General features: G+C 40.0%; 2 protein-coding genes across 2 annotated transcripts; one reads left to right on the top strand and one right to left on the bottom strand.

The window, feature by feature from the left end:
- The first annotated feature begins 16,581 nt into the window (after positions 1 to 16,581).
- On the top strand, positions 16,582 to 18,740 carry LOC110624990. The gene is made up of 2 exons (XM_043961138.1): positions 16,582 to 16,600; positions 18,352 to 18,740. The coding sequence occupies exons 1-2, from the start codon at positions 16,582 to 16,584 to the stop codon at positions 18,738 to 18,740; spliced, it is 408 nt and encodes a 135-aa protein (XP_043817073.1).
- Positions 18,741 to 23,996: 5,256 nt separating this feature from the next.
- Positions 23,997 to 25,009, bottom strand: LOC110625106 (zinc finger protein ZAT11). Its single transcript, XM_021770642.2, has 2 exons — positions 24,166 to 25,009; positions 23,997 to 24,124 (listed from the first exon to the last, which is right to left on the bottom strand). Exon 1 carries the CDS (start codon positions 24,857 to 24,859, stop codon positions 24,260 to 24,262), a length of 600 nt encoding a protein of 199 aa, XP_021626334.1. The 5' UTR covers positions 24,860 to 25,009; the 3' UTR covers positions 23,997 to 24,124; positions 24,166 to 24,259.
- Positions 25,010 to 25,679: the final 670 nt, after the last annotated feature.

Consider the following 25,679-nt stretch of genomic DNA (forward strand, 5'->3'; position numbering starts at 1 on the left):
TCCCGGAAATACAAAAATGACCAGTATCCCGTAAGATCTCCTGGAGCAAAAACAACCGGCGAGGCCCCGAGGTCATCCCGGATATACAAAAATGACCAGGATCCCGTAAGATCTCCTGGAGCAAAAACAGCTGGCGAGGCCCCGAGGTCATCCCAGAAATACAAAAATGACCAGGATCCTGTAAGATCTCCTGGAGCAAAAACAACAGGCAAGGCCCCGAGGTCATCCCAGAAATACAAAAATGACCAGGATCCCATAAGATCTCCTGGAGCAAAAACAACCGGCGAGGCCCCGAGGTCATCCCGGAAATACAAAAATGATCAGGATCCAGTAAGATCTCCTGGAGCAAAAACAACTGGCGAGGCCCCGAGGTCATCTCGGATATACAAAAATGACCAGGATCCCGTAAGATCTCCTGGAGCAAAAACAGCCGGCGAGGCCCCGAGGTCATCCCGGAAAAATAAAAATGACTAGGATCCCGTAAGATCTCCTAGAGCAAAAACAGCCGGTGAGGCCCCGAGGTCATCCCGGAAATACAAAAATGATCAGGATCCCGTAAGATCTCCTGGAGCAAAAACAACCGGCGAGGCCCTGAGGTCATCCCGGATATACAAAAATGACCAGGATCCCGTAAGATCTCCTGGAGCAAAAACAGCCGGCGAGGCCCCGAGGTCATCCCTTAAAAACAAAAATGACTAGGATCCCGTAAGATCTCCTGGAGCAAAAACAGCCGGTGAGGCCCCGAGATCGTCCCAGAAATACAAAGAAGACCGGGATCCCCTAAGAACTCCCGGGAAAACAAAGTAAAAAACAGCTGGAGAAGGCCTTAAGACCATCTTTAAGCAAAAATTTCCCATATCATGTGCAGAGACAATTCATAAAAATACAGTTCCGACCTCACAAGAAAGATGAGTCCAAAGGCTACCAAAGAAAGGCCAAATTTCGACCTCCCGAAGGAGTTCGGAACACTATAACCAAGAGGCACTAAAATTGAGAAATGATCGCTGACGCTAAGCGGGCTCATCTAGCCTAGAAAGAGGCTGAGACAGTAAATAGCCCGGAAAACATCCAGGGGTATGAGAAACATCACAGGCCATAGGTATAAAAGCCCAAGTAAAGAGTAAAGAGCCGAGCTCCCAACTCGGATAGAATCGCCACATAAAAACGCTCGAAAACATAGAGGAAGGCAAATGAAGACGGAGGACCGTGCTCATAACCAAGAAGAAAGGAAAAGTCATTTAAAATAAGCCCACACAAGCATATACAGAGTTTAAGGATTTACCCCCTCACCACCCATATAATAAAAGGTTGAGGAGGTAAAGGGGGCAATTTGGGAAGAAAGGATCTCAGCTTCATTTCCTGACAAAACTAAAAGCAAAAAAGGCAGCCCTGCTAATCACCATTAGAAGGTATGTGATCTGACTTCTCATGAGTTCAGACAGTTAGCTAAGAATCGAGCTCATGACTAAAGGCTAATCTAGTTCAGAAAAAGCTTATGAATAAAAATATACAGTGTAAGCATTACAGTTACGAGAAGGAGAGATAAATTATAAAGCGAAAAATAGTTCAAGTAAAAAGAAATTAAAATTTCATTAAGAATACAGGGCTGTTACAATATACTTATCGGACGAGGTTGAAGGAAAGATAATCCTTAAAGGACTTACATTTGTAAGAACATCCTCGCCTACATTATGTTTATTTACAACTGTATCTGGAGGAAGCCCGGCATCCTTTGGGTCAGATGTCTCAGTATCAACAACAAGGGCAATCTCCAACCCTGGATTGAGGTCCTCCCTTTCAAATTCGGGGTCGCCTCCTTCAGACTCAAGGGCTCCCATGTCCTCCCCATCCGGCTCGGATTCTTCTTCAGAAGATACAGCTGACGGGCCTCCAACGCGACAGTCCCCTCTAGGCATAGGGAAATCATCTTCTCCATACAACACCGGCTCACCATCAGAGTCCACTTCGGCCATACGAAGCTTTGCCAGAGGAGTATCAGGAGCATGTCTAGCCTCTCTTATACCGCGATTGTAACCAGTTACATACATGCGGAAGGCTTTATGAAGAATAGCAGCCTTCATGTCCGCAGAGGCTTTATATTCGTCAAGATGTGTTTCACAGGCCTCAGCTATAAATGCCTTCAACTCAGGAGAATCCTTGTAGTCCTGAAGGTGAGCTTCACAGGCCTGCTCGATCTTTCTTTTTAGCTCCTCCGACTCCTGATATTCCGCTAGACACCTCTCGCGTTCTAGCAGGACCTTGCCTTCAGCATGTTTCACCACTTCGAGCAGGGCTGAACATTTACGTTCCAAAGTCCTGACTTCATGGTTAAGCTGTTGATGGCGAAGTTGGGACTCCTCCGCCGATGAAGCCAGAACTCTGATACGTTCAGAGCTCGTGCTCAGCTCCTGCTCAAGGACTTCCACCCGAGCTAAGGCCCTCTCCTTCTGAGCATTCACCTCATTCAGGCGAACTTGAAGTCCTTCAGAATCAGCCTTTAAGGCTTCATATTGGCAATGGACTTCATCCCTCTGACTTACAGCCTCATCTCTTTCCTGAAGAGCCGCTGTCATAGAGGACAACTGCTTTAAAACTTCTACACAACGAACTTCCACCTCAGCTGTCCTCTCATCAGACTCCTTGAGAACCCTGCGAGTACGAGACAACTCTGCTTCCAGGGATTTGGTGTGCTCTGCTGCCTCAGCCGCTCTGCCTTCAGCTCTTTTAAGGGCCTCCAACGCAGAGTGCAACTCCACCTGGAGGGACTGGGAATGTTCCCGGGCAGCTAGAAGATTGCCTCTGGCGTCATTGGTGGCAGATATATTCTCCTCCAGGCGCGCCTCTTCAATCTGGCGATCCATGGACTCCCGGAGGGAGTGGTCGTGAGCGTCCACCTCCATAAAAAGACCCGTCACCTAGTAGGGGAGGACAACTGTCAAAAGAAAGATATAAAGAAGACCAAAAGAGAGAGAAAAATAATTTACCATCAAAAGCATCTCTCTGATTGTATTCCCAAGCTCCTCACGAGATCGGGATCGGAAGGACGCTTGCTCCTTGGTAGAACTGGCTAAAAAACCAGTAAGGGCAAGCAGGCGTGGATCCGAGGCCTCTGTAGCTCCGCCGAACATCCGTTCTCTAAGAAATTCGGTGACGGCATTGGCCGGAGATTGAGAAGTGATGTCCGCTACGTTCAGAGTGTCGTTGTCAGTAGAAGACAATAGAGGTACAACAGGAACATTTTTTCCCTTCCCAATAGGAGGAAGGGCAGGAGAAGATCCTTTGGAAACCCTGGGCTTCTTCTGGGCAGGAGGAGGGGCAGATGTTCCATGAGGCGCTGGACGCTTGTCCCCAGTTTTCCCTACGGGGTCTCTAGACTCAGACCTGACCCCCACAGGGGCAGGGGCATCCTTGGCAGGTGCCTCCAAGACGTCATCCTCCACAAGGACGATCTCTTTTCCCTTCCCAGGGGCCTCCTCATCCTCGATAATGGGGGACTTAAATTTTCCCCCTGACATCTCTTCAGAAGAATGAGCAAGACCCAACTGTGCTTGTTCAACGACCTCGGTCTGCTCCACAATGGCTAGAGAAACTTCCCTCACACCCTCTGAAGAAGCTTGAGCAGACTTAGGCTCTTCAGTAGGCTTAATAGTCAAAGCCGACTTGTCACGACTAGATAGCCGAGATGACTTAGAGCCTCGAGAGCTCGGCTTAGGATCTCGAGAGGAAGCCTTGGTAGGAGGTCGGCTAGCTTTCTTGGAAGAAGCAACTTGAGCCACCTCTGCAGCGACCTCAGGCACCGAACGCCCTGCCCGAAGGGCATCGAAAATTGCATGCATATTATCCCGAGACAGGACTAAGTTCTTCGGATGCCTGATCTCTTCCATTTTAACGTCAGAAGCTGCAAAAATACGAAACTATAAAGGATTAGCGCATTTTATAATATCATTTACAAAGAAGAAACGGAATCGCTAGACGAGACACTATACCCGTGTCCCGGATATCCCTAAGATTAGACACGAACATACACTTCTCGACGTCATACTTCCTCTCAACAGAAGTCAGTCGAAGCAACCCCACCTGCTCAGTAAGGCTCAATCGGGGCAGGTCATTGCAGCCCGGAGGAACATCCTCCCAACTTAGATCCACTTCCCATGATAAGACGGATTCTAATTTCAGCTCCACCACAAGGAAATTCTCAACCCATCCCTTTATGGAATCCTTGTAGCCCGTGAAAAGAGACAACCCACTACGGGGGGAAAAATAATAGAAATTTCGAACCGCCCTAACGAGACGGAAGAAAGTGACGAACAGACAGGCCGTGGGTGTGAAACCCCAGCTTCGGCAGATGGATTCGAAACAACTCATGAACAGAATAGAATTTGGGGATAACATCCGGGGGGTTACTCCGAAGTATCGAAAAACCTCGACAAAAAAAGGAGTAAAAGGGAAAGGTAGACCGAAATCCCTCTGTTTGAGGAAAAAGACTATACAACGCCCCCTCTGGGGATCCATCAAACTAGGGGGGGAGGGTTTGGAAGAACTATCCTTTCATTTTGGAAAGGAGCTCGAATAAGATAAAGCGGAGTATCTAAATACCTCCGAGAAATATGTTTATTTATGGTAGAAGAAGTGATATGCAACCTAAGATTAGCGACATCAGGGAGCTTTGGACTCTCCATGGAAGAACAAAGAAGCGTACCTGAAAACGCAATAGGGTGGAAAAAGCAGAAGAAGTTGCAGGAAAACAGAGAGCAGAAGAGAGCGAGTTTCTTCAGAAGACAGGGAGAATTCGAAGCGAAAGGCAATAATGAGATGAAACGTTGTTCTGAGCAGTTTTGTCTTGGAGCGGCGCGATCATTAATTACTCTCGAAGTTTACCCTCTCAACGGTTAGATAATAACCGGCGAGAAGGTAAAGGGGCAAAGAGATGACCGCTGGGCTTCTCCACTCCTACAAAGGGCCAGGCCCACGGCAATAGCCCATCAGCCGAAGGTCCACACGCTATCTACATAAAACAAACCCAAATTGTCAAAACCTTGAGACCGAGCTTCAATTGAATCTCCCGCTCAGGACGACCTGACATGCAAAATGCACATCATCGCTACTCAGGCAGCAAAAACTAAGGAAAAAGAGCGAGTCATAGAAAGACCCAAGGAGACAAACAGGGGGAAGCATGATAAAGGTCAGACCAGCCTATCACCTAAGAAGGATCATCATTAAGCAAAGGCCAGGAGCCCAGAACGAAGCGATGAAGGCGCCTCGAAATCTTACAAAGTTATGGGTCAGAAGCTCGACCCATTGATTAAAGATAGAGCTCACAGGTCGGTTAGTCCAGCTCGGAAAAAGTAAATTGAAAGTTATGGGTCAGAAGCTCAACCCCTTGATTAAAAGCAGAGCTCGCAGGTCGGTTAGTCTCGCTTGGATAAAGTAAACCGAAAGCGAGCTCGCAGGTCGGTCGGTACAGCTCGGAAAGAGTAAACTAAAAACTCAGACTGGCTAAATGGATTCTGGATCGGATCAATTAAAAGGAAAAGAAGGAAAAAACAATATCGTAGACTTCTCAGAGAAAACCACGAAGAAAACAGTCTCAACATCTCATTCATAATAAAGAAGGAACAGTTCGGATATGAACGAAAAAATGAAAGTTTCATTACAGCACGTTACGAATACCCACATTACAGAATAAAAAGCTATCCTTAGAGGATTTACATGACCAGATACATCGTCTACGTTTACATCACTATCACCCATCACACTATCCTAGTTTTCGATACAGAGGAACTCTCGGATACGGAAAACGAGCTCTGTAGGTCGGTCGAGCCCTGCTTCGTTATTATAGGGGAACTGAATAAGTTGATTCCCATAAGCATTTCTCACTGTTCCCCTATAGGCAAACATTCGATTGCCCAAATGTGATGCACGGTACATACGAACAAGCTCAGATATTATATGCTGTTCATATGTCACGCATGAAAAACATAAGTCTTCGAGTTACGGCTTCAAGAAGATCACAGAGCATATATTCGAAGGCATCGACGGAAGCTTGACTGAGTGCAGCAGATCTCAGCCTCTCATAATACAGGTACTCCACACCAAAGGGGACAATAAATTGATCATTTTCGCCACCTCCATTTATATCAAAAGCAGACAATAAGGACATCGGGGAAATTTCCTTCTCGAAGGAAGGTAAAGTCAAAACAGACCCCTCAACAGCCCATAGCCTCTTTGGAGCTCGAACAACAACCAGAGGAGGAGACCAACCAGACGATCTGGGTAAAACAGTTTCAACGACCTGCCAAATGGCTCCACCCATCAACCGCCCTACTAGGAGGACCTCAGAAGCAACCTTCAGACTCCCTCGAGGTAATATCAGATTTTCAAGAGGTTTGGACTGACCCATCTTTATCCCAGGTACTGCAAAAAGTTCCAAACAGAGACAAGTCAGGATAATCTTTTGTCAAGATAATGAAAGCAAGATTAAAGAAAACCCCTGGGGCAACAAAGCAATGAAGCCCCAGGCTCACCTCAATCCGTTTGAAGAAGGCGTCAAATAGATCCTTTGCAGAAAAAACAGGAGAATCTCGCTGGAAGAAGGAAACAGACAGAGGGCTGGAGGGAAAGACTCCCTTTCTCCGACAAAGGGCCCAGAAGTGAAGAGGAGTTAACACTGATATATACTCAAAATCTGAAGTCTTAGCGCAAAGTAACTGTAACGACCCGAAAATCGGACCGCTACCGGCGCTAGGATCCGGGTCGACTTAAGGCCGCCAGGACCCGTAGCAAGCCTGACATAAAACCTGTAAACCTGTATAATCCCATACATGATCAACAACATGCATAAAAATTAAAACTTTTCTTTACATACTCATCAACCAAACTCAATCTGTGCATAAACATTAACATAACATTGATCCCTCTGTGGGATCTCATCTATGCCCTCAATGGGTAACATACATCTGTTGAGTTGGTTTATACAATCATCAACAAAATCTCTAAGATCATGTATAAAAGGGATACAACAATCTATGGTCAAGCACATACTAACATCCATAAAACTCATTACATAACTATACTGTACTTTTACATTACAATTTGATCATGTCCATTGCTATCTATTACATAAGCATGACTTCTTCACTCTATCCGAACTCCCGTACTATATCCTGTACCTGTAAGCCTGGGGGAAAGGGAGAGGGGTGAGCTAAAAGCCCAGTGAGCAGAGCTATTAAAAACACGTTAACACTATGCTCTATGAAATGCATCATAACACAAACAATTCACATAAGGGTTGGGTGAACTTGTCACCAAATAGTCCAAGTTAACTCTGTGCCAGGCCGTAGCATGGGGTCCTGGTCTTCCTGTCATACATATGTTACTTACCATTTTCCAGGGCCTCCTCTGGGCTCCTGGTCTTCAAGTCCCATAACCGTGCTTTACTCTGTGCCAGGCCTGTAGACTGGGGCCTGGTCTTTCTTACTCTGTGCCAGGCCGTAGCATGGGGTCCTGGTCTTCCTGTCTTGGACTAATTGGGTCATCCAACATTCACCCACAACAACAACAATTTATGCAATGCGGCATATTCGTGAAAACTAATGCAATCATCCTATTACATAATCATGATGCATGAAACATGATAAAACATTTAATTTAAAAGATTGAGTTTAGTTCCACTCACCTCTGGCTGACTCTGACAACACCGAAGCAGCTGAACTCACTGCTGGGGTCCTCGGTTCCTCGGGTCCGAACCTACACAGGTGGACTCAAATGAGGGACCAAACATACCTGAACATAACTATAAACTACTCCCCAAAAACCCCCTAAAACATCCTGAAAACATCATAGAAAATATGCATGAAATGGCTGAACAGGGCACTTTCGGCGGCACCTTCGGCGGCCGAAAGTCCTGGACAGAGACGAAACTCAGCTAGGTTCGGCGGCACCTTCGGCGGCCGAAAGTCCCAGACAGAGACGAAAGTCTCTTTTCGGGGGCAACTTCGGCAGCCGAAAGGCCTGCCTCCCCAGCCATGTTCGGCGGCCGAAAGTACCTTCGGCTGCCGAACCTGGTTTCTGCCAAAGGGCAGAAACTTGGCTCCCTTTGCCCATTTCGCCTCCAAACCTACCCATCATGCATATTTTTCAACCAAAGCATGCATACAAGTTCCTAGGGGCCTCAAACATGCATATACCCCATCTACAACACTTCAAACATGCTCAAACAACACACATTGTTCAAAACATCAATATATATACCCATAGGTTCAACATATACCCTAACATGCATTCTATCCCTTAAAACTTCATAAAACTTGTTTAAATCATACATTGAGCTTAAGATCGGCTCTTACCTCTTGAAGATCGAGGGTTGAGGAGATCTAAACTTGGAGATGGGAGAAGTTCCAACTTTTGGTCTCCAAGCTCCAAAACTCGTTCTAAGCTCAAAGATCTTCAAAACCAAAGTTATAAACTTGTAAAGATCATGGAAAAAGGAAGGAAAAACTCAAGATTGGGGAAGGATGGCGGAATGCTCACCTTGGCCGAAATGGGGAGAAAAAGCTCGCCCATTTTCGGCTAAGGGACCCTTTTATAGTGGCTGGCCAAACCACGTTCGGGGGCCGAATGTGCCTCCGCATCCATGCAAATGTTCGGCGGCCGAACATGAGGTTCGGCGGCCGAACCTTGACTTCCCTCACTCATGCTTTCGGGGGCCTAACGTGCCTCCAAAACGCATGCATGTTCGGCGGCCGAACTTGACTTTCGGCGGCCGAACCTGGGTTTTCCTCCAAAGACTTTTCTTGTAAAAATTCATTCAATTTCATACTCAAAACCATTAAAAACATGAAAATATTTCATAAAACATGATTCTACCCTTCTAGAGATCTCCGACATCCGAGATTCCACCGGACGGTAGGAATTCCGATACCGGAGTCTAGCCGGGTATTACATTCTCCCCCCTTAAGAACATTCGTCCCCGAATGTTCCTCAACTAGTACATGCATAGCAATCAACATAACATACATACATAAACACATAAAGATCTAACCTTAAAAGAGATGAGGGTACTGCTGGAGCATAGACTCCCGTGTCTCCCAAGTACACTCCTCAATATTGTGGTGGTTCCAAAGGACTTTTACCATCGGGATTTCCTTGTTCCTCAGCTTCCTGATCTGGGTGTCTAGGATCCGTACTGGCTGCTCAACATAGGTGAGATCCTCTTGGATCTCCACATCAGGCTCACTAAGAACCTTGCCCGGATCTGACACGAACTTTCTCAACATAGAAACATGGAAAACCGGATGGATTCTCTCCATTGAAGCAGGTAAATCCAGCTTGTACGATACATTCCCAATCTTTTGCAAGATTTCGAAGGGTCCGATGTATCGTGGGGCTAGTTTACCTTTCTTCCCAAAGCGAACCACTCCTTTCATTGGAGACACCTTAAGCAATACCAAATCCCCCTCCTGAAACTCTACTAATCTTCTGCGAATGTCTGCATAACTCTTCTGTCTGCTTGCAGCTGTCTTGATTCTTTCTCTGATCATGGGCACCACCCTGCTGGTGATCTCTACTAGCTCGGGTCCTGCTAAGGACCTCTCTCCTACCTCTTCCCAGCAAACAGGTGATCTGCACTTCCTTCCATATAAAGCTTCATATGGAGCCATCCCGATGCTAGCATGATGGTTGTTATTGTAGGCGAACTCCACCAAAGGTAGATGCTGCCTCCAAGAACCGCCAAAGTCCAGCACACACATTCTTAGCATATCTTCTATGGTCTGGATGGTCCTCTCTGACTGTCCGTCCGTCTGTGGATGGAAGGCAGTACTGAAATCCAACCTGGTACCCATGGCATCCTGCAGACTCCGCCAAAACCTGGAGGTGAACTGGGGCCCTCTATCTGACACTATTGAAACAGGAACCCCATGCAGTCTGACTATCTCATCTACGTACACCTGCGCCAACTTGTCCACAGAATAGCCACTCCTGACAGGGATGAAGTGAGCAGATTTGGTGAGTCTGTCCACAATCACCCATATGGAGTCCAATCTGTTGGACGCTGCCGGTAACCCCACTACGAAGTCCATAGCTATGTTCTCCCATTTCCACTCTGGGATAGGTAGCGGGTTAAGCATTCCAGCCGGCTTCTGATGTTCCAGCTTCACCCTCTGACAAACTTCGCAGGCTGACACAAACTGTGCCACTTCTCTCTTCATAGCTGGCCACCAATAAACTTTCTTCAGATCCTGATACATTTTGGTGGCTCCGGGGTGAATGCTGTATCTTGCATTATGAGCCTCTCTCATAATGTCTCCTTTTAGCCTTATGTCATCTGGTACACACAATCGACTCCCATAGCGGAGGATCCCTTTGTTGTCGAATCTGAACTCGCTGTCTTTGCCCGACTGAACAGTCCTGGCAATCTTTACTAACTCTGGGTCCTCATGCTGTTTCTGAGCCACCTGCTCCAGAAACACGGGTGTCACTTTCATCTGAGCAACCAAGGCACCTATACCAGACAACTCCAACTGTAGACCTTCCTCAATGAGCTTGTAAAACTCCTTCACCACCGGTCTCCTCTCTGCCGTGATGTGGGATAGACTGCCTAGTGACTTCCGGCTTAGGGCGTCTGCCACGACATTCGCCTTACCCGGATGATACTGAATCTTGCAATCATAGTCACTCAGCAACTCTACCCATCTCCTCTGTCTCAGATTCAAATCTCTTTGACTCAGGATGTACTGTAGGCTTTTATGATCTGTGAAGATCTCACATTTTACCCCATAGAGGTAATGCCTCCACATCTTGAGTGCAAAGATTACTGCTGCCATCTCTAGGTCATGTGTGGGGTAATTCAACTCATGCTTCTTCAGCTGCCTAGAAGCATAAGCAATCACCCTCTCATTCTGCATAAGCACACAACCCAGTCCCACACGGGACGCATCACAAAAGACTGTAAAGTCCTCTCCACTAGATGGCAGAGCTAAAACTGGTGCTGAAGTCAACCTCTTCTTAAGCTCCTCAAAACTCTCCTCGCACTGGTCGGTCCACACAAATTTCTGATTCTTCCTGGTTAGTCTGGTTAGAGGAGCTGCTATCTTTGAGAAGTCCTGAACGAACCTCCTGTAGTAACCTGCCAAACCCAAGAAACTCCTGATCTCTGTCACTGAAGTAGGTCTAGGCCAGTTAGCCACAGTTTCTGTCTTCTTGGGGTCTACCTCAATACCATTCTCTGACACTACATGCCCCAAGAACGAAATGCTCCTCAGCCAGAACTCACATTTAGAGAACTTGGCATACAAGCCATGTTCCCTCAAGGTCTGTAGTACCAATCGCAGATGATGGGCATGCTCCTCTGCATTCCTGGAATACACTAGGATATCATCTATGAAGACAATAACGAAGTGATCCAGGTACTGGCTAAACACTCTATTCATGAGATCCATGAATGCTGCAGGGGCGTTAGTTAACCCGAACGGCATCACAAGGAACTCAAAATGCCCATATCTGGTCCTGAAAGCTGTCTTTGGTATGTCCTCTTCCCTGATCCTCAACTGATGGTACCCCGATCTCAGATCTATTTTGGAGAAACAACCCGCTCCTGCTAGCTGGTCAAATAGATCGTCGATCCTAGGCAATGGGTACTTGTTCTTGGTAGTGACTTTGTTCAACTGCCTGTAGTCGATACAAAGTCTAAGAGATCCATCCTTCTTTTTCACAAACAGAACTGGAGCACCCCAAGGTGAGGTACTCGGTCGGATGAAGCCCTTGTCTACCAGTTCCTGTAACTGTTCCTTCAACTCTTTCAATTCTGCTGGCGCCATCCTGTAGGGAGGGATAGAGATCGGTCGGGTTCCAGGCATCAGTTCAATCTCGAACTCTATCTCCCTAGCAGGTGGTAAACCTGGCAGTTCGTCCGGGAACACATCTATGAACTCTCTAACCACTGGCACCGAGGCGGGCTCTCTAACCTGACTATTTAGCTCTCTCACGTGAGCCAAATACCCCTGACATCCCTTCCTAAGCAACCTACGAGCCTGAAGAGCTGAGATCATACCTCTAGGTGTACCCCTCCTGTCTCCTCTGAAGACAACCTCTGATCCATCCTGACCTCTGAACCTGACTACCTTGTCCCTGCAGTCCAAGGTAGCACCATGGGTAGATAACCAGTCCATCCCTAGAATGACGTCAAAATCTGTCAAATCTAGAACCACAAGGTCGGCGGACATGCATCTCCCCTCAACAAAAACTGGACTACACTGACAGACTGACTCTGCCACTGATGGATCACACTTGGGTCCACTGACCCAGAGAGGACACTCTAACTCAGAGATCATCAACCCCAACCTCTGAACGGCTCTCGGAGCAATAAATGAATGAGATGCACCAGGGTCCATCAAGGCATATACATCTGAACAACCAATAATTAAGTTACCTGCCACCACGGTGTTAGATGCATCTGCCTCTTGCTGTGTCATTGTGAAGATCCGTGCCGGAGCTGATGGACCTTCACCTCTGAAACCCGCTGAAGAAGAGGCTGCCCCTCTCCCTCTGCCTCTGCCACTGGCCTGAGTCATGGCTGGAGCTGCTGGCTGCGCTACACTGCCTGAAGCTGTCTGCTGGGACTGAGCCATCGGGGCCACTCTTGGACAATCTCTAGCTATATGCCCCTCCTGACCACATCTGAAGCAGGTGTTTGTCCCAAACCGACATACTCCCTTGTGTGGCCTACCACACCTCGCACATACTGCATTATCCGCACCAGAGCTTGAGCCACTCCCAAATCCCAGACTGGACTTGACTTTACTCCAGAACTTGTTCTTCTTACCCTTGGGTTTACTCCATCTTTTACTGCCTGAAGCTGCTGCACTCAAGGTAGAGGGATCTAACCTTCCCCCACCCGGAGTTTTAGAACCAGAAGCTTGTGCCACTGACTGCTTAACTGTCCCCTGAATGATGGCACTAGCCTCCATTCTCCTAACCATGTCGACTATGGCGTGAAAACTCTCTCTATCTGCTGACTGTACCAAGGAGGAATACCTGGGATGGAGCTTCATGATATACCTCCTCGACTTCTTCTGGTCTGTGCTAAGGTCTTGCCCTGCAAATGGCAGCAACTCCATAAACCTGTCAGTATATTCGTCTACACTCATGTCATCAGTTTGCCTCAACTGTTCGAATTCTATCATCTTCAATTCCCTTGAACTATCAGGAAAAGCCCATCCTGCAAACTCGTTTGCAAACTCTTCCCAAGTCATGCTGTCCACTCTCGGGTTCACATAATTCTTGAACCACTCCCGTGCCTTCTTGCACTTAAGTGTGAACCCGGCCATCTGAATGGCTCTACTGTCATCCGCCCCTATCTCATCTGTAATTGCCTTGACCCGCTCCAAGTACACGAACGGATCATTACCGGTTTCAAACTGGGGAGCACCCAGCTTCATATAGTCTGTCATCTTAACCTTGCTCCCACTGGCTGAGCTAGGTCTAGGAGGTTGAGCAACTGGGGCTGCTGGTTCTGTAGGTGGTGGAGGTGGGACAACATTTTCTGAGGTAGGGTTTGCTGGATTTGGATAGTAGGGTGGAGGTGGATACATTGGATACTGAGAGTATGGTGGGTAGTATGGTGGGTATGGCATCTGTGTGGGATAAGGGCTAAAACTGGGGTAATCCGATGTTCCTCCCATCGAATACCCGGGATGGTGTGAATAGGGTGGGTAGTGATGTGGCTGGACATAACTCGAGGCCTGAGCGCCTCCTTCTGATTCTCCCATGCCCTCTTCCGGCATGCTCACACCGAGACTGCCATCCCTCCTCTGATCTACTTCCATATCCTCAGACATTCCTCCCTGCACTGTTCCCCTGACTGATCTGCTTCTACCCAGATCCAGAGACCTTCTAGGGTCTCTTGCTACTCTGTCCCTGTTGGACCTGCTAGACATTGCCCTAGGCAATGCTGGAGGACGGGCGCTCATGCCCTCATCCTCAGGTGGTACTCCAGTCAATCTTGCTGATCGACGAGTTCCTCTCATCCTGTTTTCTGAAAAACAGTGCACATCACAAGCAACATTAGCATCATATGGTTCATGTGGGCACACATGAACCCTCATCACATACATCACATATCATAGCATATCATTAATGCACATGCATAAAATCATGGCATTTCACATCATCATGCAAGACAGGACTCCACATCCTATCCTAGTGGACATGATCTTTTCCTATTGTGCTTGACCTTCTATAACCTCTATGAGCCCGACACTCTAGGTCCGACCATATAAACCTAGGGCTCTGATACCATTCTGTAACGACCCGAAAATCGGACCGCTACCAGCGCTAGGATCCGGGTCGACTTAAGGCCGCCAGGACCCGTAGCAAGCCTGACATAAAACCTGTAAACCTGTATAATCCCATACATGATCAACAACATGCATAAAAATTAAAACTTTTCTTTACATACTCATCAACCAAACTCAATCTGTGCATAAACATTAACATAACATTGATCCCTCTGTGGGATCTCATCTATGCCCTCAATGGGTAACATACATCTGTTGAGTTGGTTTATATAATCATCAACAAAATCTCTAAGATCATGTATAAAAGGGATACAACAATCTATGGTCAAGCACATACTAACATCCATAAAACTCATTACATAACTATACTGTACTTTTACATTACAATTTGATCATGTCCATTGCTATCTATTACATAAGCATGACTTCTTCACTCTATCCGAACTCCCGTACTATATCCTGTACCTGTAAGCCTGGGGGAAAGGGAGAGGGGTGAGCTAAAAGCCCAGTGAGCAGAGCTATTAAAAACACGTTAACACTATGCTCTATGAAATGCATCATAACACAAACAATTCACATAAGGGTTGGGTGAACTTGTCACCAAATAGTCCAAGTTAACTCTGTGCCAGGCCGTAGCATGGGGTCCTGGTCTTCCTGTCATACATACGTTACTTACCATTTTCCAGGGCCTCCTCTGGGCTCCTGGTCTTCAAGTCCCATAACCGTGCTTTACTCTGTGCCAGGCCTGTAGACTGGGGCCTGGTCTTTCTTACTCTGTGCCAGGCCGTAGCATGGGGTCCTGGTCTTCCTGTCTTGGACTAATTGGGTCATCCAACATTCACCCACAACAACAACAATTTATGCAATGCGGCATATTCGTGAAAACTAATGCAATCATCCTATTACATAATCATGATGCATGAAACATGATAAAACATTTAATTTAAAAGATTGAGTTTAGTTCCACTCACCTCTGGCTGACTCTGACAACACCGAAGCAGCTGAACTCACTGCTGGGGTCCTCGGTTCCTCGGGTCCGAACCTACACAGGTGGACTCAAATGAGGGACCAAACATACCTGAACATAACTATAAACTACTCCCCAAAAACCCCCTAAAACATCCTGAAAACATCATAGAAAATATGCATGAAATGGCTGAACAGGGCACTTTCGGCGGCACCTTCGGCGGCCGAAAGTCCTGGACAGAGACGAAACTCAGCTAGGTTCGGCGGCACCTTCGGCGGCCGAAAGTCCCAGACAGAGACGAAAGTCTCTTTTCGGGGGCAACTTCGGCAGCCGAAAGGCCTGCCTCCCCAGCCATGTTCGGCGGCCGAAAGTACCTTCGGCTGCCGAACCTGGTTTCTGCCAAAGGGCAGAAACTTGGCTCCCTTTGCCCATTTCGTCTCCAAACCTACCCATCATGCATATTTTTCAACCAAAGCATGCATACAAGTTCCTAGGGGCCTCAAACATGCATATACCCCATCTACAACACTTCAAACATGCTCAAACAACACACATTGTTCAAAACATCAATATATATACCCATAGGTTCAACATATACCCTAACATGCATTCTATCCCTTAAAACTTCATAAAACTTGTTTAAATCATACATTGAGCTTAAGATCGGCTCTTACCTCTTGAAGATCGAGGGTTGAGGAGATCTAAACTTGGAGATGGGAGAAGTTCCAACTTTTGGTCTCCAAGCTCCAAAACTCGTTCTAAGCTCAAAGATCTTCAAAACCAAAGTTATAAACTTGTAAAGATCATGGAAAAAGGAAGGAAAAACTCAAGATTGGGGAAGGATGGCGGAATGCTCACCTTGGCCGAAATGGGGAGAAAAAGCTCGCCCATTTTCGGCTAAGGGACCCTTTTATAGTGGCTGGCCAAACCACGTTCGGGGGCCGAATGTGCCTCCGCATCCATGCAAATGTTCGGCGGCCGAACATGAGGTTCGGCGGCCGAACCTTGACTTCCCTCACTCATGCTTTCGGGGGCCTAACGTGCCTCCAAAACGCATGCATGTTCGGCGGCCGAACTTGACTTTCGGCGGCCGAACCTGGGTTTTCCTCCAAAGACTTTTCTTGTAAAAATTCATTCAATTTCATACTCAAAACCATTAAAAACATGAAAATATTTCATAAAACATGATTCTACCCTTCTAGAGATCTCCGACATCCGAGATTCCACCGGACGGTAGGAATTCCGATACCGGAGTCTAGCCGGGTATTACAGTAACTCTAGACTCTAAGCCCACGATGTCAGGATCTTTAAAAGATATTCATGGAAAAGGAAAAAAGAGGCATGTCCAGGCGATAATGACAGGAAAGTAAAGAAGAGCAGAGTATCTGAGGGGTAAGGAAAGGCTAGAATGGGAAAGAGGCAGATAGGATTCAAGAAGTGAGGAATGACAAAAAGATGAAAGGGAGTTATGAAGGCATCTACACGCGAACAAGCGCGGTCATAATGGTTCTCGATATTCACCCCCTCGGCAGTCGGAGCAATAACTGCCAAGAAGGTGAAGGGGCAATTGATGACCGCTGGATTTTCCTACCCCCAATCCTGGGCCTAGATTACGGCCATGGCCCATGAAAGGAAGGCCCGCACGCCCTCTCAAGTAAAACAGGCCCGGATCATCAGACCCCTGAGGCCGGACTCCACCAGATTCTTCCTCGTCGAGATCGGCCCAGCCCGTATAACCTCTCCACGGATTCCTTCTCCTCCTGGGTTCATCGTCCAGCCCAGCTCTCGGTCCAGCCCAGAATCCAGAACGAGACTCGTCGTACAGCCTGGCAGATCCGCTCGAGAGTACACACGGGGAGAATCAGAGGCCGTTACGCATGGAGCAGGCGCCTGATATCCTCGTACGCCCATATCTGTATGGCAGAGACACGTGGCCCAATCATGGGAGAGCAGTTATACGTCACCAGCAAGCAGGAAGAAAAGGATAAAAGGGATACCCCTCTAGAGAGATGGACCAAACTTTATTCTTCAATACAAAAACCCTTGTAAAATTTTATTCTATTGAATCTCAGATCATCAATTATATTAAAAAAGTGAGAGTAATAAATAATACATTTAGAAAAGATATTATATTTATATGAGTGTAAATTAATTGCTAAATCATTCATTTTGATATTTAGGAAACTGTTAAGGTGCATTTATGGACTAAAAGTTAAAAAATCAGGAGATATTCCATGTAAATACAACACACGCAAATTCCAAAATAATATTTGGCAAAATAAACATAATTAATTAAAAAAATGAAATATATTAAAGTGAAATATGAAAAATAGAGTTACAATTTCCGGATTTTAATTTTGAATCTTTTATCATTGATTTCGTGCACCCATATTGATGACAAATGGTTTCATTTGAAAATGTCTGAATTAACATAATAAAAACTTATATATATGTATCATTTAAAATAGAATTTGGACTATTTAAGATCTGGTTGTATAAATCGGATAGAGTTCAAAAAAGTTCGAAGACCGTCAGGCGCAACTAACCATCAATATCCGTGAGTAAAGTTTAAATACTCAAAGAGAATTAAATAGCTGCTTATAATAATTAAAATCTCATAATTGAGGAAGGTGTCAAACTTTGAATGGACAGAAGACTGTCAAAAAGCCTTCGCAGAGCTTAAGGGATATCTCAGCTCGCCCCACGTGCTCAGTAGTCCTATGAAAGGAGAAGAACTTCTGATATACTTGGCAGCCTCAGAACAAGCAGTCAGCGCAATATTAGTAAGGGTGGAAGAAGGGGAGCAGAAACCCGTTTTTTACGTCAGCAAGGTACTCAGAGATACCGAGGTCAGATATTCGAACATTGAAAAAATGGCTTACGCCCTATTGCTAGCAGTCCGGAAATTCAAAGTTTATTTGAAAGGCCACCAAGGAGTTGTGATGACAGACCAACCCTTAAAGAAGATTCTACGCAGGCCGGAAACTTCAGGTCGAATGTTGGCTTGGTCCGTAGAGATCAGCCCTTACTGCCTAGAGTATCGACCTAGGACAGCTATAAAATCTCAAGTCTTGGCTGACTTCATAGCAGAATGCACATTCAACGGGGAGCAGAGAGGATCATCCTCAGGGATAGCAGGAAAAGAACGTGAGGGGGAGCCTCATCCAGAATTTAACTGGAAGTTGTATGTAGACGGAGCATCAGGCACTGAGGGCAGTGGTGCTGGAATAATGCTTAAGGGGCCAAAGGATTTTAAGGTATGTTACGCCTTACGTCTAGAGTTCAAAGCCTCGAATAATGTGGCAGAATATGAAGCCTTGATAAATGGGATGTTGGTGGCGCTGGAAGTGAGAGTAACCGATCTCGAGATAAACAGCGACTCTCAGCTGGTGATCAACCAAGTAACAGGGATGTATCAGGCTAGAGATTCCATTATGCAGAATTACATGGCGAAACTAACCATCAATGTCCGTGAGTAAAGTTTAAATACTCAAAAGAGAATTAAATAGCTGCTTATAATAATTAAAATCTCATATTTACTAACACACTATTCACTTAAAAGTAGTTAAATTACAGTTTAGAATGACTGTTCACTTAAAAACTGTCAAATCACGGTTTAAAAAGGTAAAAATACGTTTAAAAAAAATAAAAATAAAAGAGAAAAAATAATAAAGGCAATCTTAAAAGTTTGATAAATTGATAAAAATTTAATGTATTTAAAAATAGTATATAAATTTAATATAGTATATTAATAATTTTGTACTAATAATGTAAATTTATTATATTAATTATGATAAATAAAAATATCTAAAATTGATGATTTAATTTGTGTTAAATTTATAATATTATATTTTTAATAAATAGCTCTAAATTTTAGATATCATAAAAATTGTTAAAATAAAAATAAATATATTTTCATTTTTTAATTAATAATTATATTTTATTTAATATATTAATTTTTTTAACAGCGTTAAAAAATTATCATTATTTAATAATGCTATAATACTATATATTTTATTTTAATATAAATTAAATTATAAAATTTAAATGAAAATGAATAAAATTACAGGATATTTTTTTATATTTTTTTATTTTATATAATATATCAATATATAAATAGATTTGAAATGTAATTTAGTGTATATTTATTTAATTAATTTGATGACAACCCTTCCATAAAAAGCTAAAAGAATCTAATAATTGCAGAAAAATATATGTGATGTTAGAACTAGATATTGATTTTTTTAATGAAATAATTATGGATAATAATAAAAAATTATGTGAGGTAAAATATATAATTTAACTCTTAATTTTTATACAAAATGTCAGTTACCATCTTTATTTTTTTTTTAATTTTTAACAAATTAATTTTATAAAAATATAACTATTTAACACATAAATATTATAAAATATAATTATTCAACCTTTAAATTTTATAAAATATATTTATTTAATTTTAAAAATTCAGAGAGTGTGCAAACCATACATACATGTAAAGATTAAATAATTATATTTTTATATAGGTGAAATTAAAAGTTAAAGATAAAAAAAAAACAAAAATAATTAAAATAAAGTTTAAGAGTCTGCTAGTAATCATGTGGTATACAACTAAAGTGGTAAATTATATTTAGTGACTTTCCAAATTGAGAATTGGAACAGCCAAAACCAAATCTTTGTAAGAAACTTTTAAATGCAAAATAATTAGCTTTCCTAAGTATGGTTTGGTGGATATATATATGCATATTTAATTCACTTCCATTTATTTTTTTAAAAAAATTAAATTACAGTTTAATTCTTCTTATTTAATAAAATTATACAAATTAATTTTTAACATTTTAAAAAATTATAATTTAATCCTTATTATTAAACTTTCAGTTAAACCCGTTTATTATAATAAAAATAATTAAACTATCCTGTAATATGTTATAATTATTGACGACATATATGGCTTCTTAGAGTTTATATAAATATATTTCTTTTCGATTTCATCTTTTTTCTAAATATTATTTTATATAAGTGTTATTTTTTTTTATTTTATCAATTTTCTTCCTCACTCTCCCATTGAAAAGATAATTTTTTTTTACTTTATTAAAATTGGTTGCAATTAAATTGTTAGCTTATAAAATAAAAATGAAAATAAACATTTCAATATAAATGCAACTATGATGAAAAGAAAATATGAATTGATTGGCGTTTATGATAGTCATTCTCACACTAAACTCAAACTAGATAAATATAATGAAAACGTGTAAAATTCATAAATGAATATATAAAAATCCATAACTTCATCACTATGATTTGATTATTAATTTTTATATTGTACAAAAATAAATTAATTATTCACTTATTAAACTTTTATTACATGATTTTATCTGATCGTGAAAATTCATGACTTACTATTTGTTATATCGTGTTAATATTTAAATTTAAATTATCTTAAAAAGTTAATCCTTCTCCTTTCTTTTATAAAATAAGTTTAATTTGCTTTTACATCCTAAATTATATGTTATTTTTTATTTTAAAAATAATTTATTTATTAGCGTATAAGTATATTTTTATACACTCACAAACATAATTTGGTGATAAGTGTATTTGAGTAAATTTGAGAGATTATACTCTCTCGATCTTCAATTTCTATTTCAATATATATATATATATATTTTTTCTTATAAAATATTAATTTATTAGCTTTAAAAATAATTTAGTAATATGAAATATATTTTAATTTTAATAGTGAAAGTAATATTATAAAATACGAAATAAAATTTATTGTGTTTAACTATACTAATTATATTTTCCTAAATTACATGATGCGATATTTAAATTTGACCCTCTGAAAGCAGAAATCTTTGGATGGTCAATGTGAATATAATTATATCTAAACTAAAATTGTTATAAGGTATTTTATAAAATGAAATTATCTTTTTAATATATTAAAAATAAAATAATAAAAAAGTGTTTCACATTATTATAAATATATTAATTATTTAAAATAATATTTTATGAATCAAGTAGAGATTAGTGTAGAATTATTATTTTTTAAAGAAAAATTAAAGGGTAAAAGTTTATAGTTTTTAGATTTATTTAGATATATTTATTATTAATTAATTATTTAAAATAATATTTTGAATTTGAGATGAATAATCTCTCTCTCATCAAATGGTCAAATATTTGAAATGATTTGGTAGGACACCAACCGCGTTAATGTAGGTGAATTCCACGTAGATATGACATTCCACCATCGCTTTGGTTGTCGCTACTGTTCCCTCCATCTCTTCAATGCCCACAATGAATTCGGGGCGGACCAAGATTGTTTCCCTACTCCCGTCTCAAATCACATCATTTTATCTATTTTTTTAATTATTTAAAATTAATATTTATTTTTTATATTATAATAATATATGAATTAATTATATAATTTTATTTTATTTAAAAAAATATTTTTTAATATTTAATAAAATTTAATATTTTTAAAATAAATATAAATAAAAATATCTTTATTAATATATGTAAAAAAATAAATTTAATAAAAATTATAAGATAAAGAGTATAATAATAAAAAAATTAATTATTTAATCATTATTTTATGAAAAAATTTATTTTAATATTCTATCTATATATTTAAAAAAAATTATTAGTTGATTTTTTAATTTTATAAAAAATATATATTAATTAATATTTTTATATTGAAAATATTTTAAAATTTTTTTTTCTACATATAAAGACTAAAATTAATAAAACTACTCATTAAACAAATTTTTATGTTTTTGAGAATTAAACAAATTCATATCATGACTACATCAATCAACGAATGAAAATCCTCTCGTATAACTGCTTTTTATGGGTGCAAATCAATAAAGCTTATAAAAAATTAGTGCTTAACTTATATGGTATAAAAAAATTTAAAATTTTTTAATTAATTTTTTAATTTTAAAAAATAAATCAAAATATTTTTAATGTTAAAATATCTATTAATTAATTTTTTTATTAATTTTATATTAAATATTTATTATTTAATTTTTATAATTTTAAAATACGTATTAAGAGTGACTACTCTCGCCCTTAAACTACGCCGCATTGAGAAAACAAAATCTACAACGGTTATGCCTTATCGAATAGGGATGAGTATTCAATTGATTTTGTTGAAAATTAAATCGAGTTAAATAAATTGAAAATTGAAATTTTAGCATTTATAAAACTGAATCGAACTGATCAGAAACTGAATTAAATCGAACCGGTCTGATTTAATTCGGTTTGATCGATTTCAATTTTTAATAAATTTTTTATTCTTTATACTTTATTTTAAATATTTTAAATTTTAATTAAAATATTTTAATCTTAATATAATTTAATTTCTTTATATTATTAAAAATAACATATTATTATCACTAATCGATTCGGTTTGATTTTTTTGATTTTTTTTATCAAAACTGAATCGAACCGAAATAGCTAAAATTTTTGAAATTAAAAATCGAATCGAATTAAATTAAATAAAAATCAAACTGAATTTTAAAATTAATTCAATTCGATCAATTTTTTCAATTTAAACTGAATACTACTCGACTCTACCGTCGAGGGGATTGTGAGGGAGATGGAAATTGAGTATCTAAAATAGGTAGATGAGATTAAAAAGTTCAGACATGTTCACAAATTACTGCAAATGTTTAATTTCTTTAGGCTCAATAAATTCTCATATGAAGTGAGAGTTGGACCACAAATCTTTTTGTCTAAGCCCACTTGGTAAAAACCGGATGAGGACTGAGCCCATAATCTCATTTCTCATAATATATGTCCTTTTAATTATTTTTATTTTAAATAAATTAAAATTTTATATAATTTACAAAATTTTGTTTAAATTTTTTTATTATAAAATTAATCGTGTCAGATCAAGGTTGCTCATGATTTCCTACCTACCACCAAATCCTCATTCATTGTATGTAATGGAGAACAATTAGTATGAGTTTAGATTATAAATTATCAACTTGAATTAATGTCTTAGCATAAATTATTATATGGTAGAATTGATGAAATAAGTTTCAAATAAAATTTTGATATGTCAATTTTCATAAATTAAGATAAATTTCTTCCAAGTCTCCTAATATCAATGAAGTCAAATTAAATATTGATTTTAAGTTTAAATCCACTGGGATATTTTTCTATATAGTTTTAATTTCAATAAAATCATTAATAATGAGAATAATTGAATTTTGAACATAGGTTCATTTCAAAGGTTATTTATTATGTGGGGTAGTTTTTTTTTTTTTAAAAAAAAAAAACTGTTTACTCCTTTTAGAGCTAATTTGTAAATCTATCTATTTTGATTTAGATCTCTAATAATATAAAAAAATTTATTAGTTAATTTTTTATTTTAAAAAACACAATAAAACCTTATCGACATTTAAAATATTTTTTTATTAATTTTAATCATTAAATATTTTACTATTTAATTTATATAATCTTAAAAAGTTAATTAATTAATTTTTCATTTTATTAATTAGCTTTTTTATATTAAAAATATTTTAATATTTTTTATAATATTTAATAATTAAAATTAATAAAAAAATTAATTAATAAACTTTTTAAAATATCAACAACATGAAAAAAAATCAACTAAAATTTAGTGGTGATTAAAAAGTAATACACTGCAACGAGATATCAATTAGAAAATTATAGAATGACATTATGCTTGTGTCATGATTACGTAATAAATTAATCAATTTAATTGATTAATTCTACTAATTTTCAGAATTATCTACAACAATTTCTATTGCTATTTTTTTACTTTTCTTATAGAAATGCAAAAGAAATTTCATCTATTGTATAAATAAAAATGAATAAATATCATAAATACAAGATTTTAATCCTATATCAAAAGGATTAAAAAAGAAATTCAAATAATTAAACCTCTAAAGCTAGGTAGCTATAAGGTGTATGTGTGTTTATACACATATATGTATATGTATATATTTATGAGATAAATTTACATGTAGGTGATGATCTAAAAGAAACAGTCAATAACCATAGGGTTAGGAGGTGCCTTGCCATGACTAAACAACTCCAAATCATTTTCACAAGGAGTCAAGTTCAAATCCAAGCACAAAACTCTTCTGCTATTAGATTTCTTAACAATAGGAGGCATCACCACTTGAGCACTACGACTTGTCGTATTACCATCACCCTGCTGCAACTGCATGCTTTGATCATTCAAGGCTCCTCTATGCCTCCTCATGTGACCCCCCAAGGCTTGCCCTATAGCAAACTCAAGCCCACAAACAGAACATTCATGGGTCTTAGGCTTAGCCACCGCAGAGGAGGAGGAGGACGACGACGACTGAGTCTCTGAGCTCCCATCTCCACCACCACCCGTCAACCTAGGCTTTTTGTGACTGGCACGGTGGCCACCCAAGGCTTGAAAGGAAGGAAACTGCCTGTTACATGTCTTGCACTCAAAAACACGACTAGGAGAATTAATAACGCCACTATTTTTCAAAGCTTCAAAGGAAGGAAATTGCGTTTCCCTCCCATGGGATAGAAGCATCAAGCAATTCGCCATGGTTATGCTATTTTCAAGCTCTGCTTCATAAAAACTTCTCTTCATGGTAATATTAATCAAAGAAAAGTGAACTGGGTTTTGCTTCAAATTCTATAATCTTTCTAATATGAAAAGGGCTGGAGTTTTTCTTTTCTTAAAGAGAGAAAATGAAGGAAAATTAAGACTGTGTTTGGGAGTTAGGGCTGAGGTATTTATATAGTTTTGGTACTATTTATATTTGTAGTTAATTAGCTTGTTGAGCATGCAACTGGCTAAAAGTGTGGACTTTTATAGTTGACCTTTATGGAATGACGTTAGTGCCCCTGTTTCTTGTTTGAAAAGGAAGTTAGAGGAGATGGTGGGGAGTTTTTTGAGAATAAAATAATCAAGGTGGTGAAAAATGAAAATTCGTAGTCGTAATCGGACATTTGAGAACACGTCAGCATGACCGTGTAGCTGAGCTGAGCCGAGTCTGGAAACCGAGTGGTTGTTGTAAGTTGAGTAACTCGTAAGTATTTTTCAAAGTCTTTCTAGAAGATTCTTGCTTGTTTCTTTCTTGTCCCAGCGAAATTAGTTTAAATTGTGGACTGCAATTCGTGGACCAACACATAGATTTTGATTATTTAATTAAATAATATAAATTTCATTAGGTGAAATTAATGAAAATTTCTAAAATTCTATTGGTATGGTTGAACTTGAATGCTTGCTTGCTGTCACAGAAGGGGAGAAGTTAGGATCAAAGTACGTAGCAGAAGGGTTGTCCTTCCGTCCACGTGACTTAAGGGCGGTGTCCACGTCATTAATTAATGAAGGAAACTCGTTTATATTTTGGTGATAGGTTGTTATGCAGTTTTGTTTGAAACTGACTTTTCTCATCTATTTGGAA

This window comes from Manihot esculenta, chromosome 10 (assembly GCF_001659605.2).
Source record: "Manihot esculenta cultivar AM560-2 chromosome 10, M.esculenta_v8, whole genome shotgun sequence".
Taxonomy (NCBI): Eukaryota; Viridiplantae; Streptophyta; class Magnoliopsida; order Malpighiales; family Euphorbiaceae; genus Manihot; species Manihot esculenta.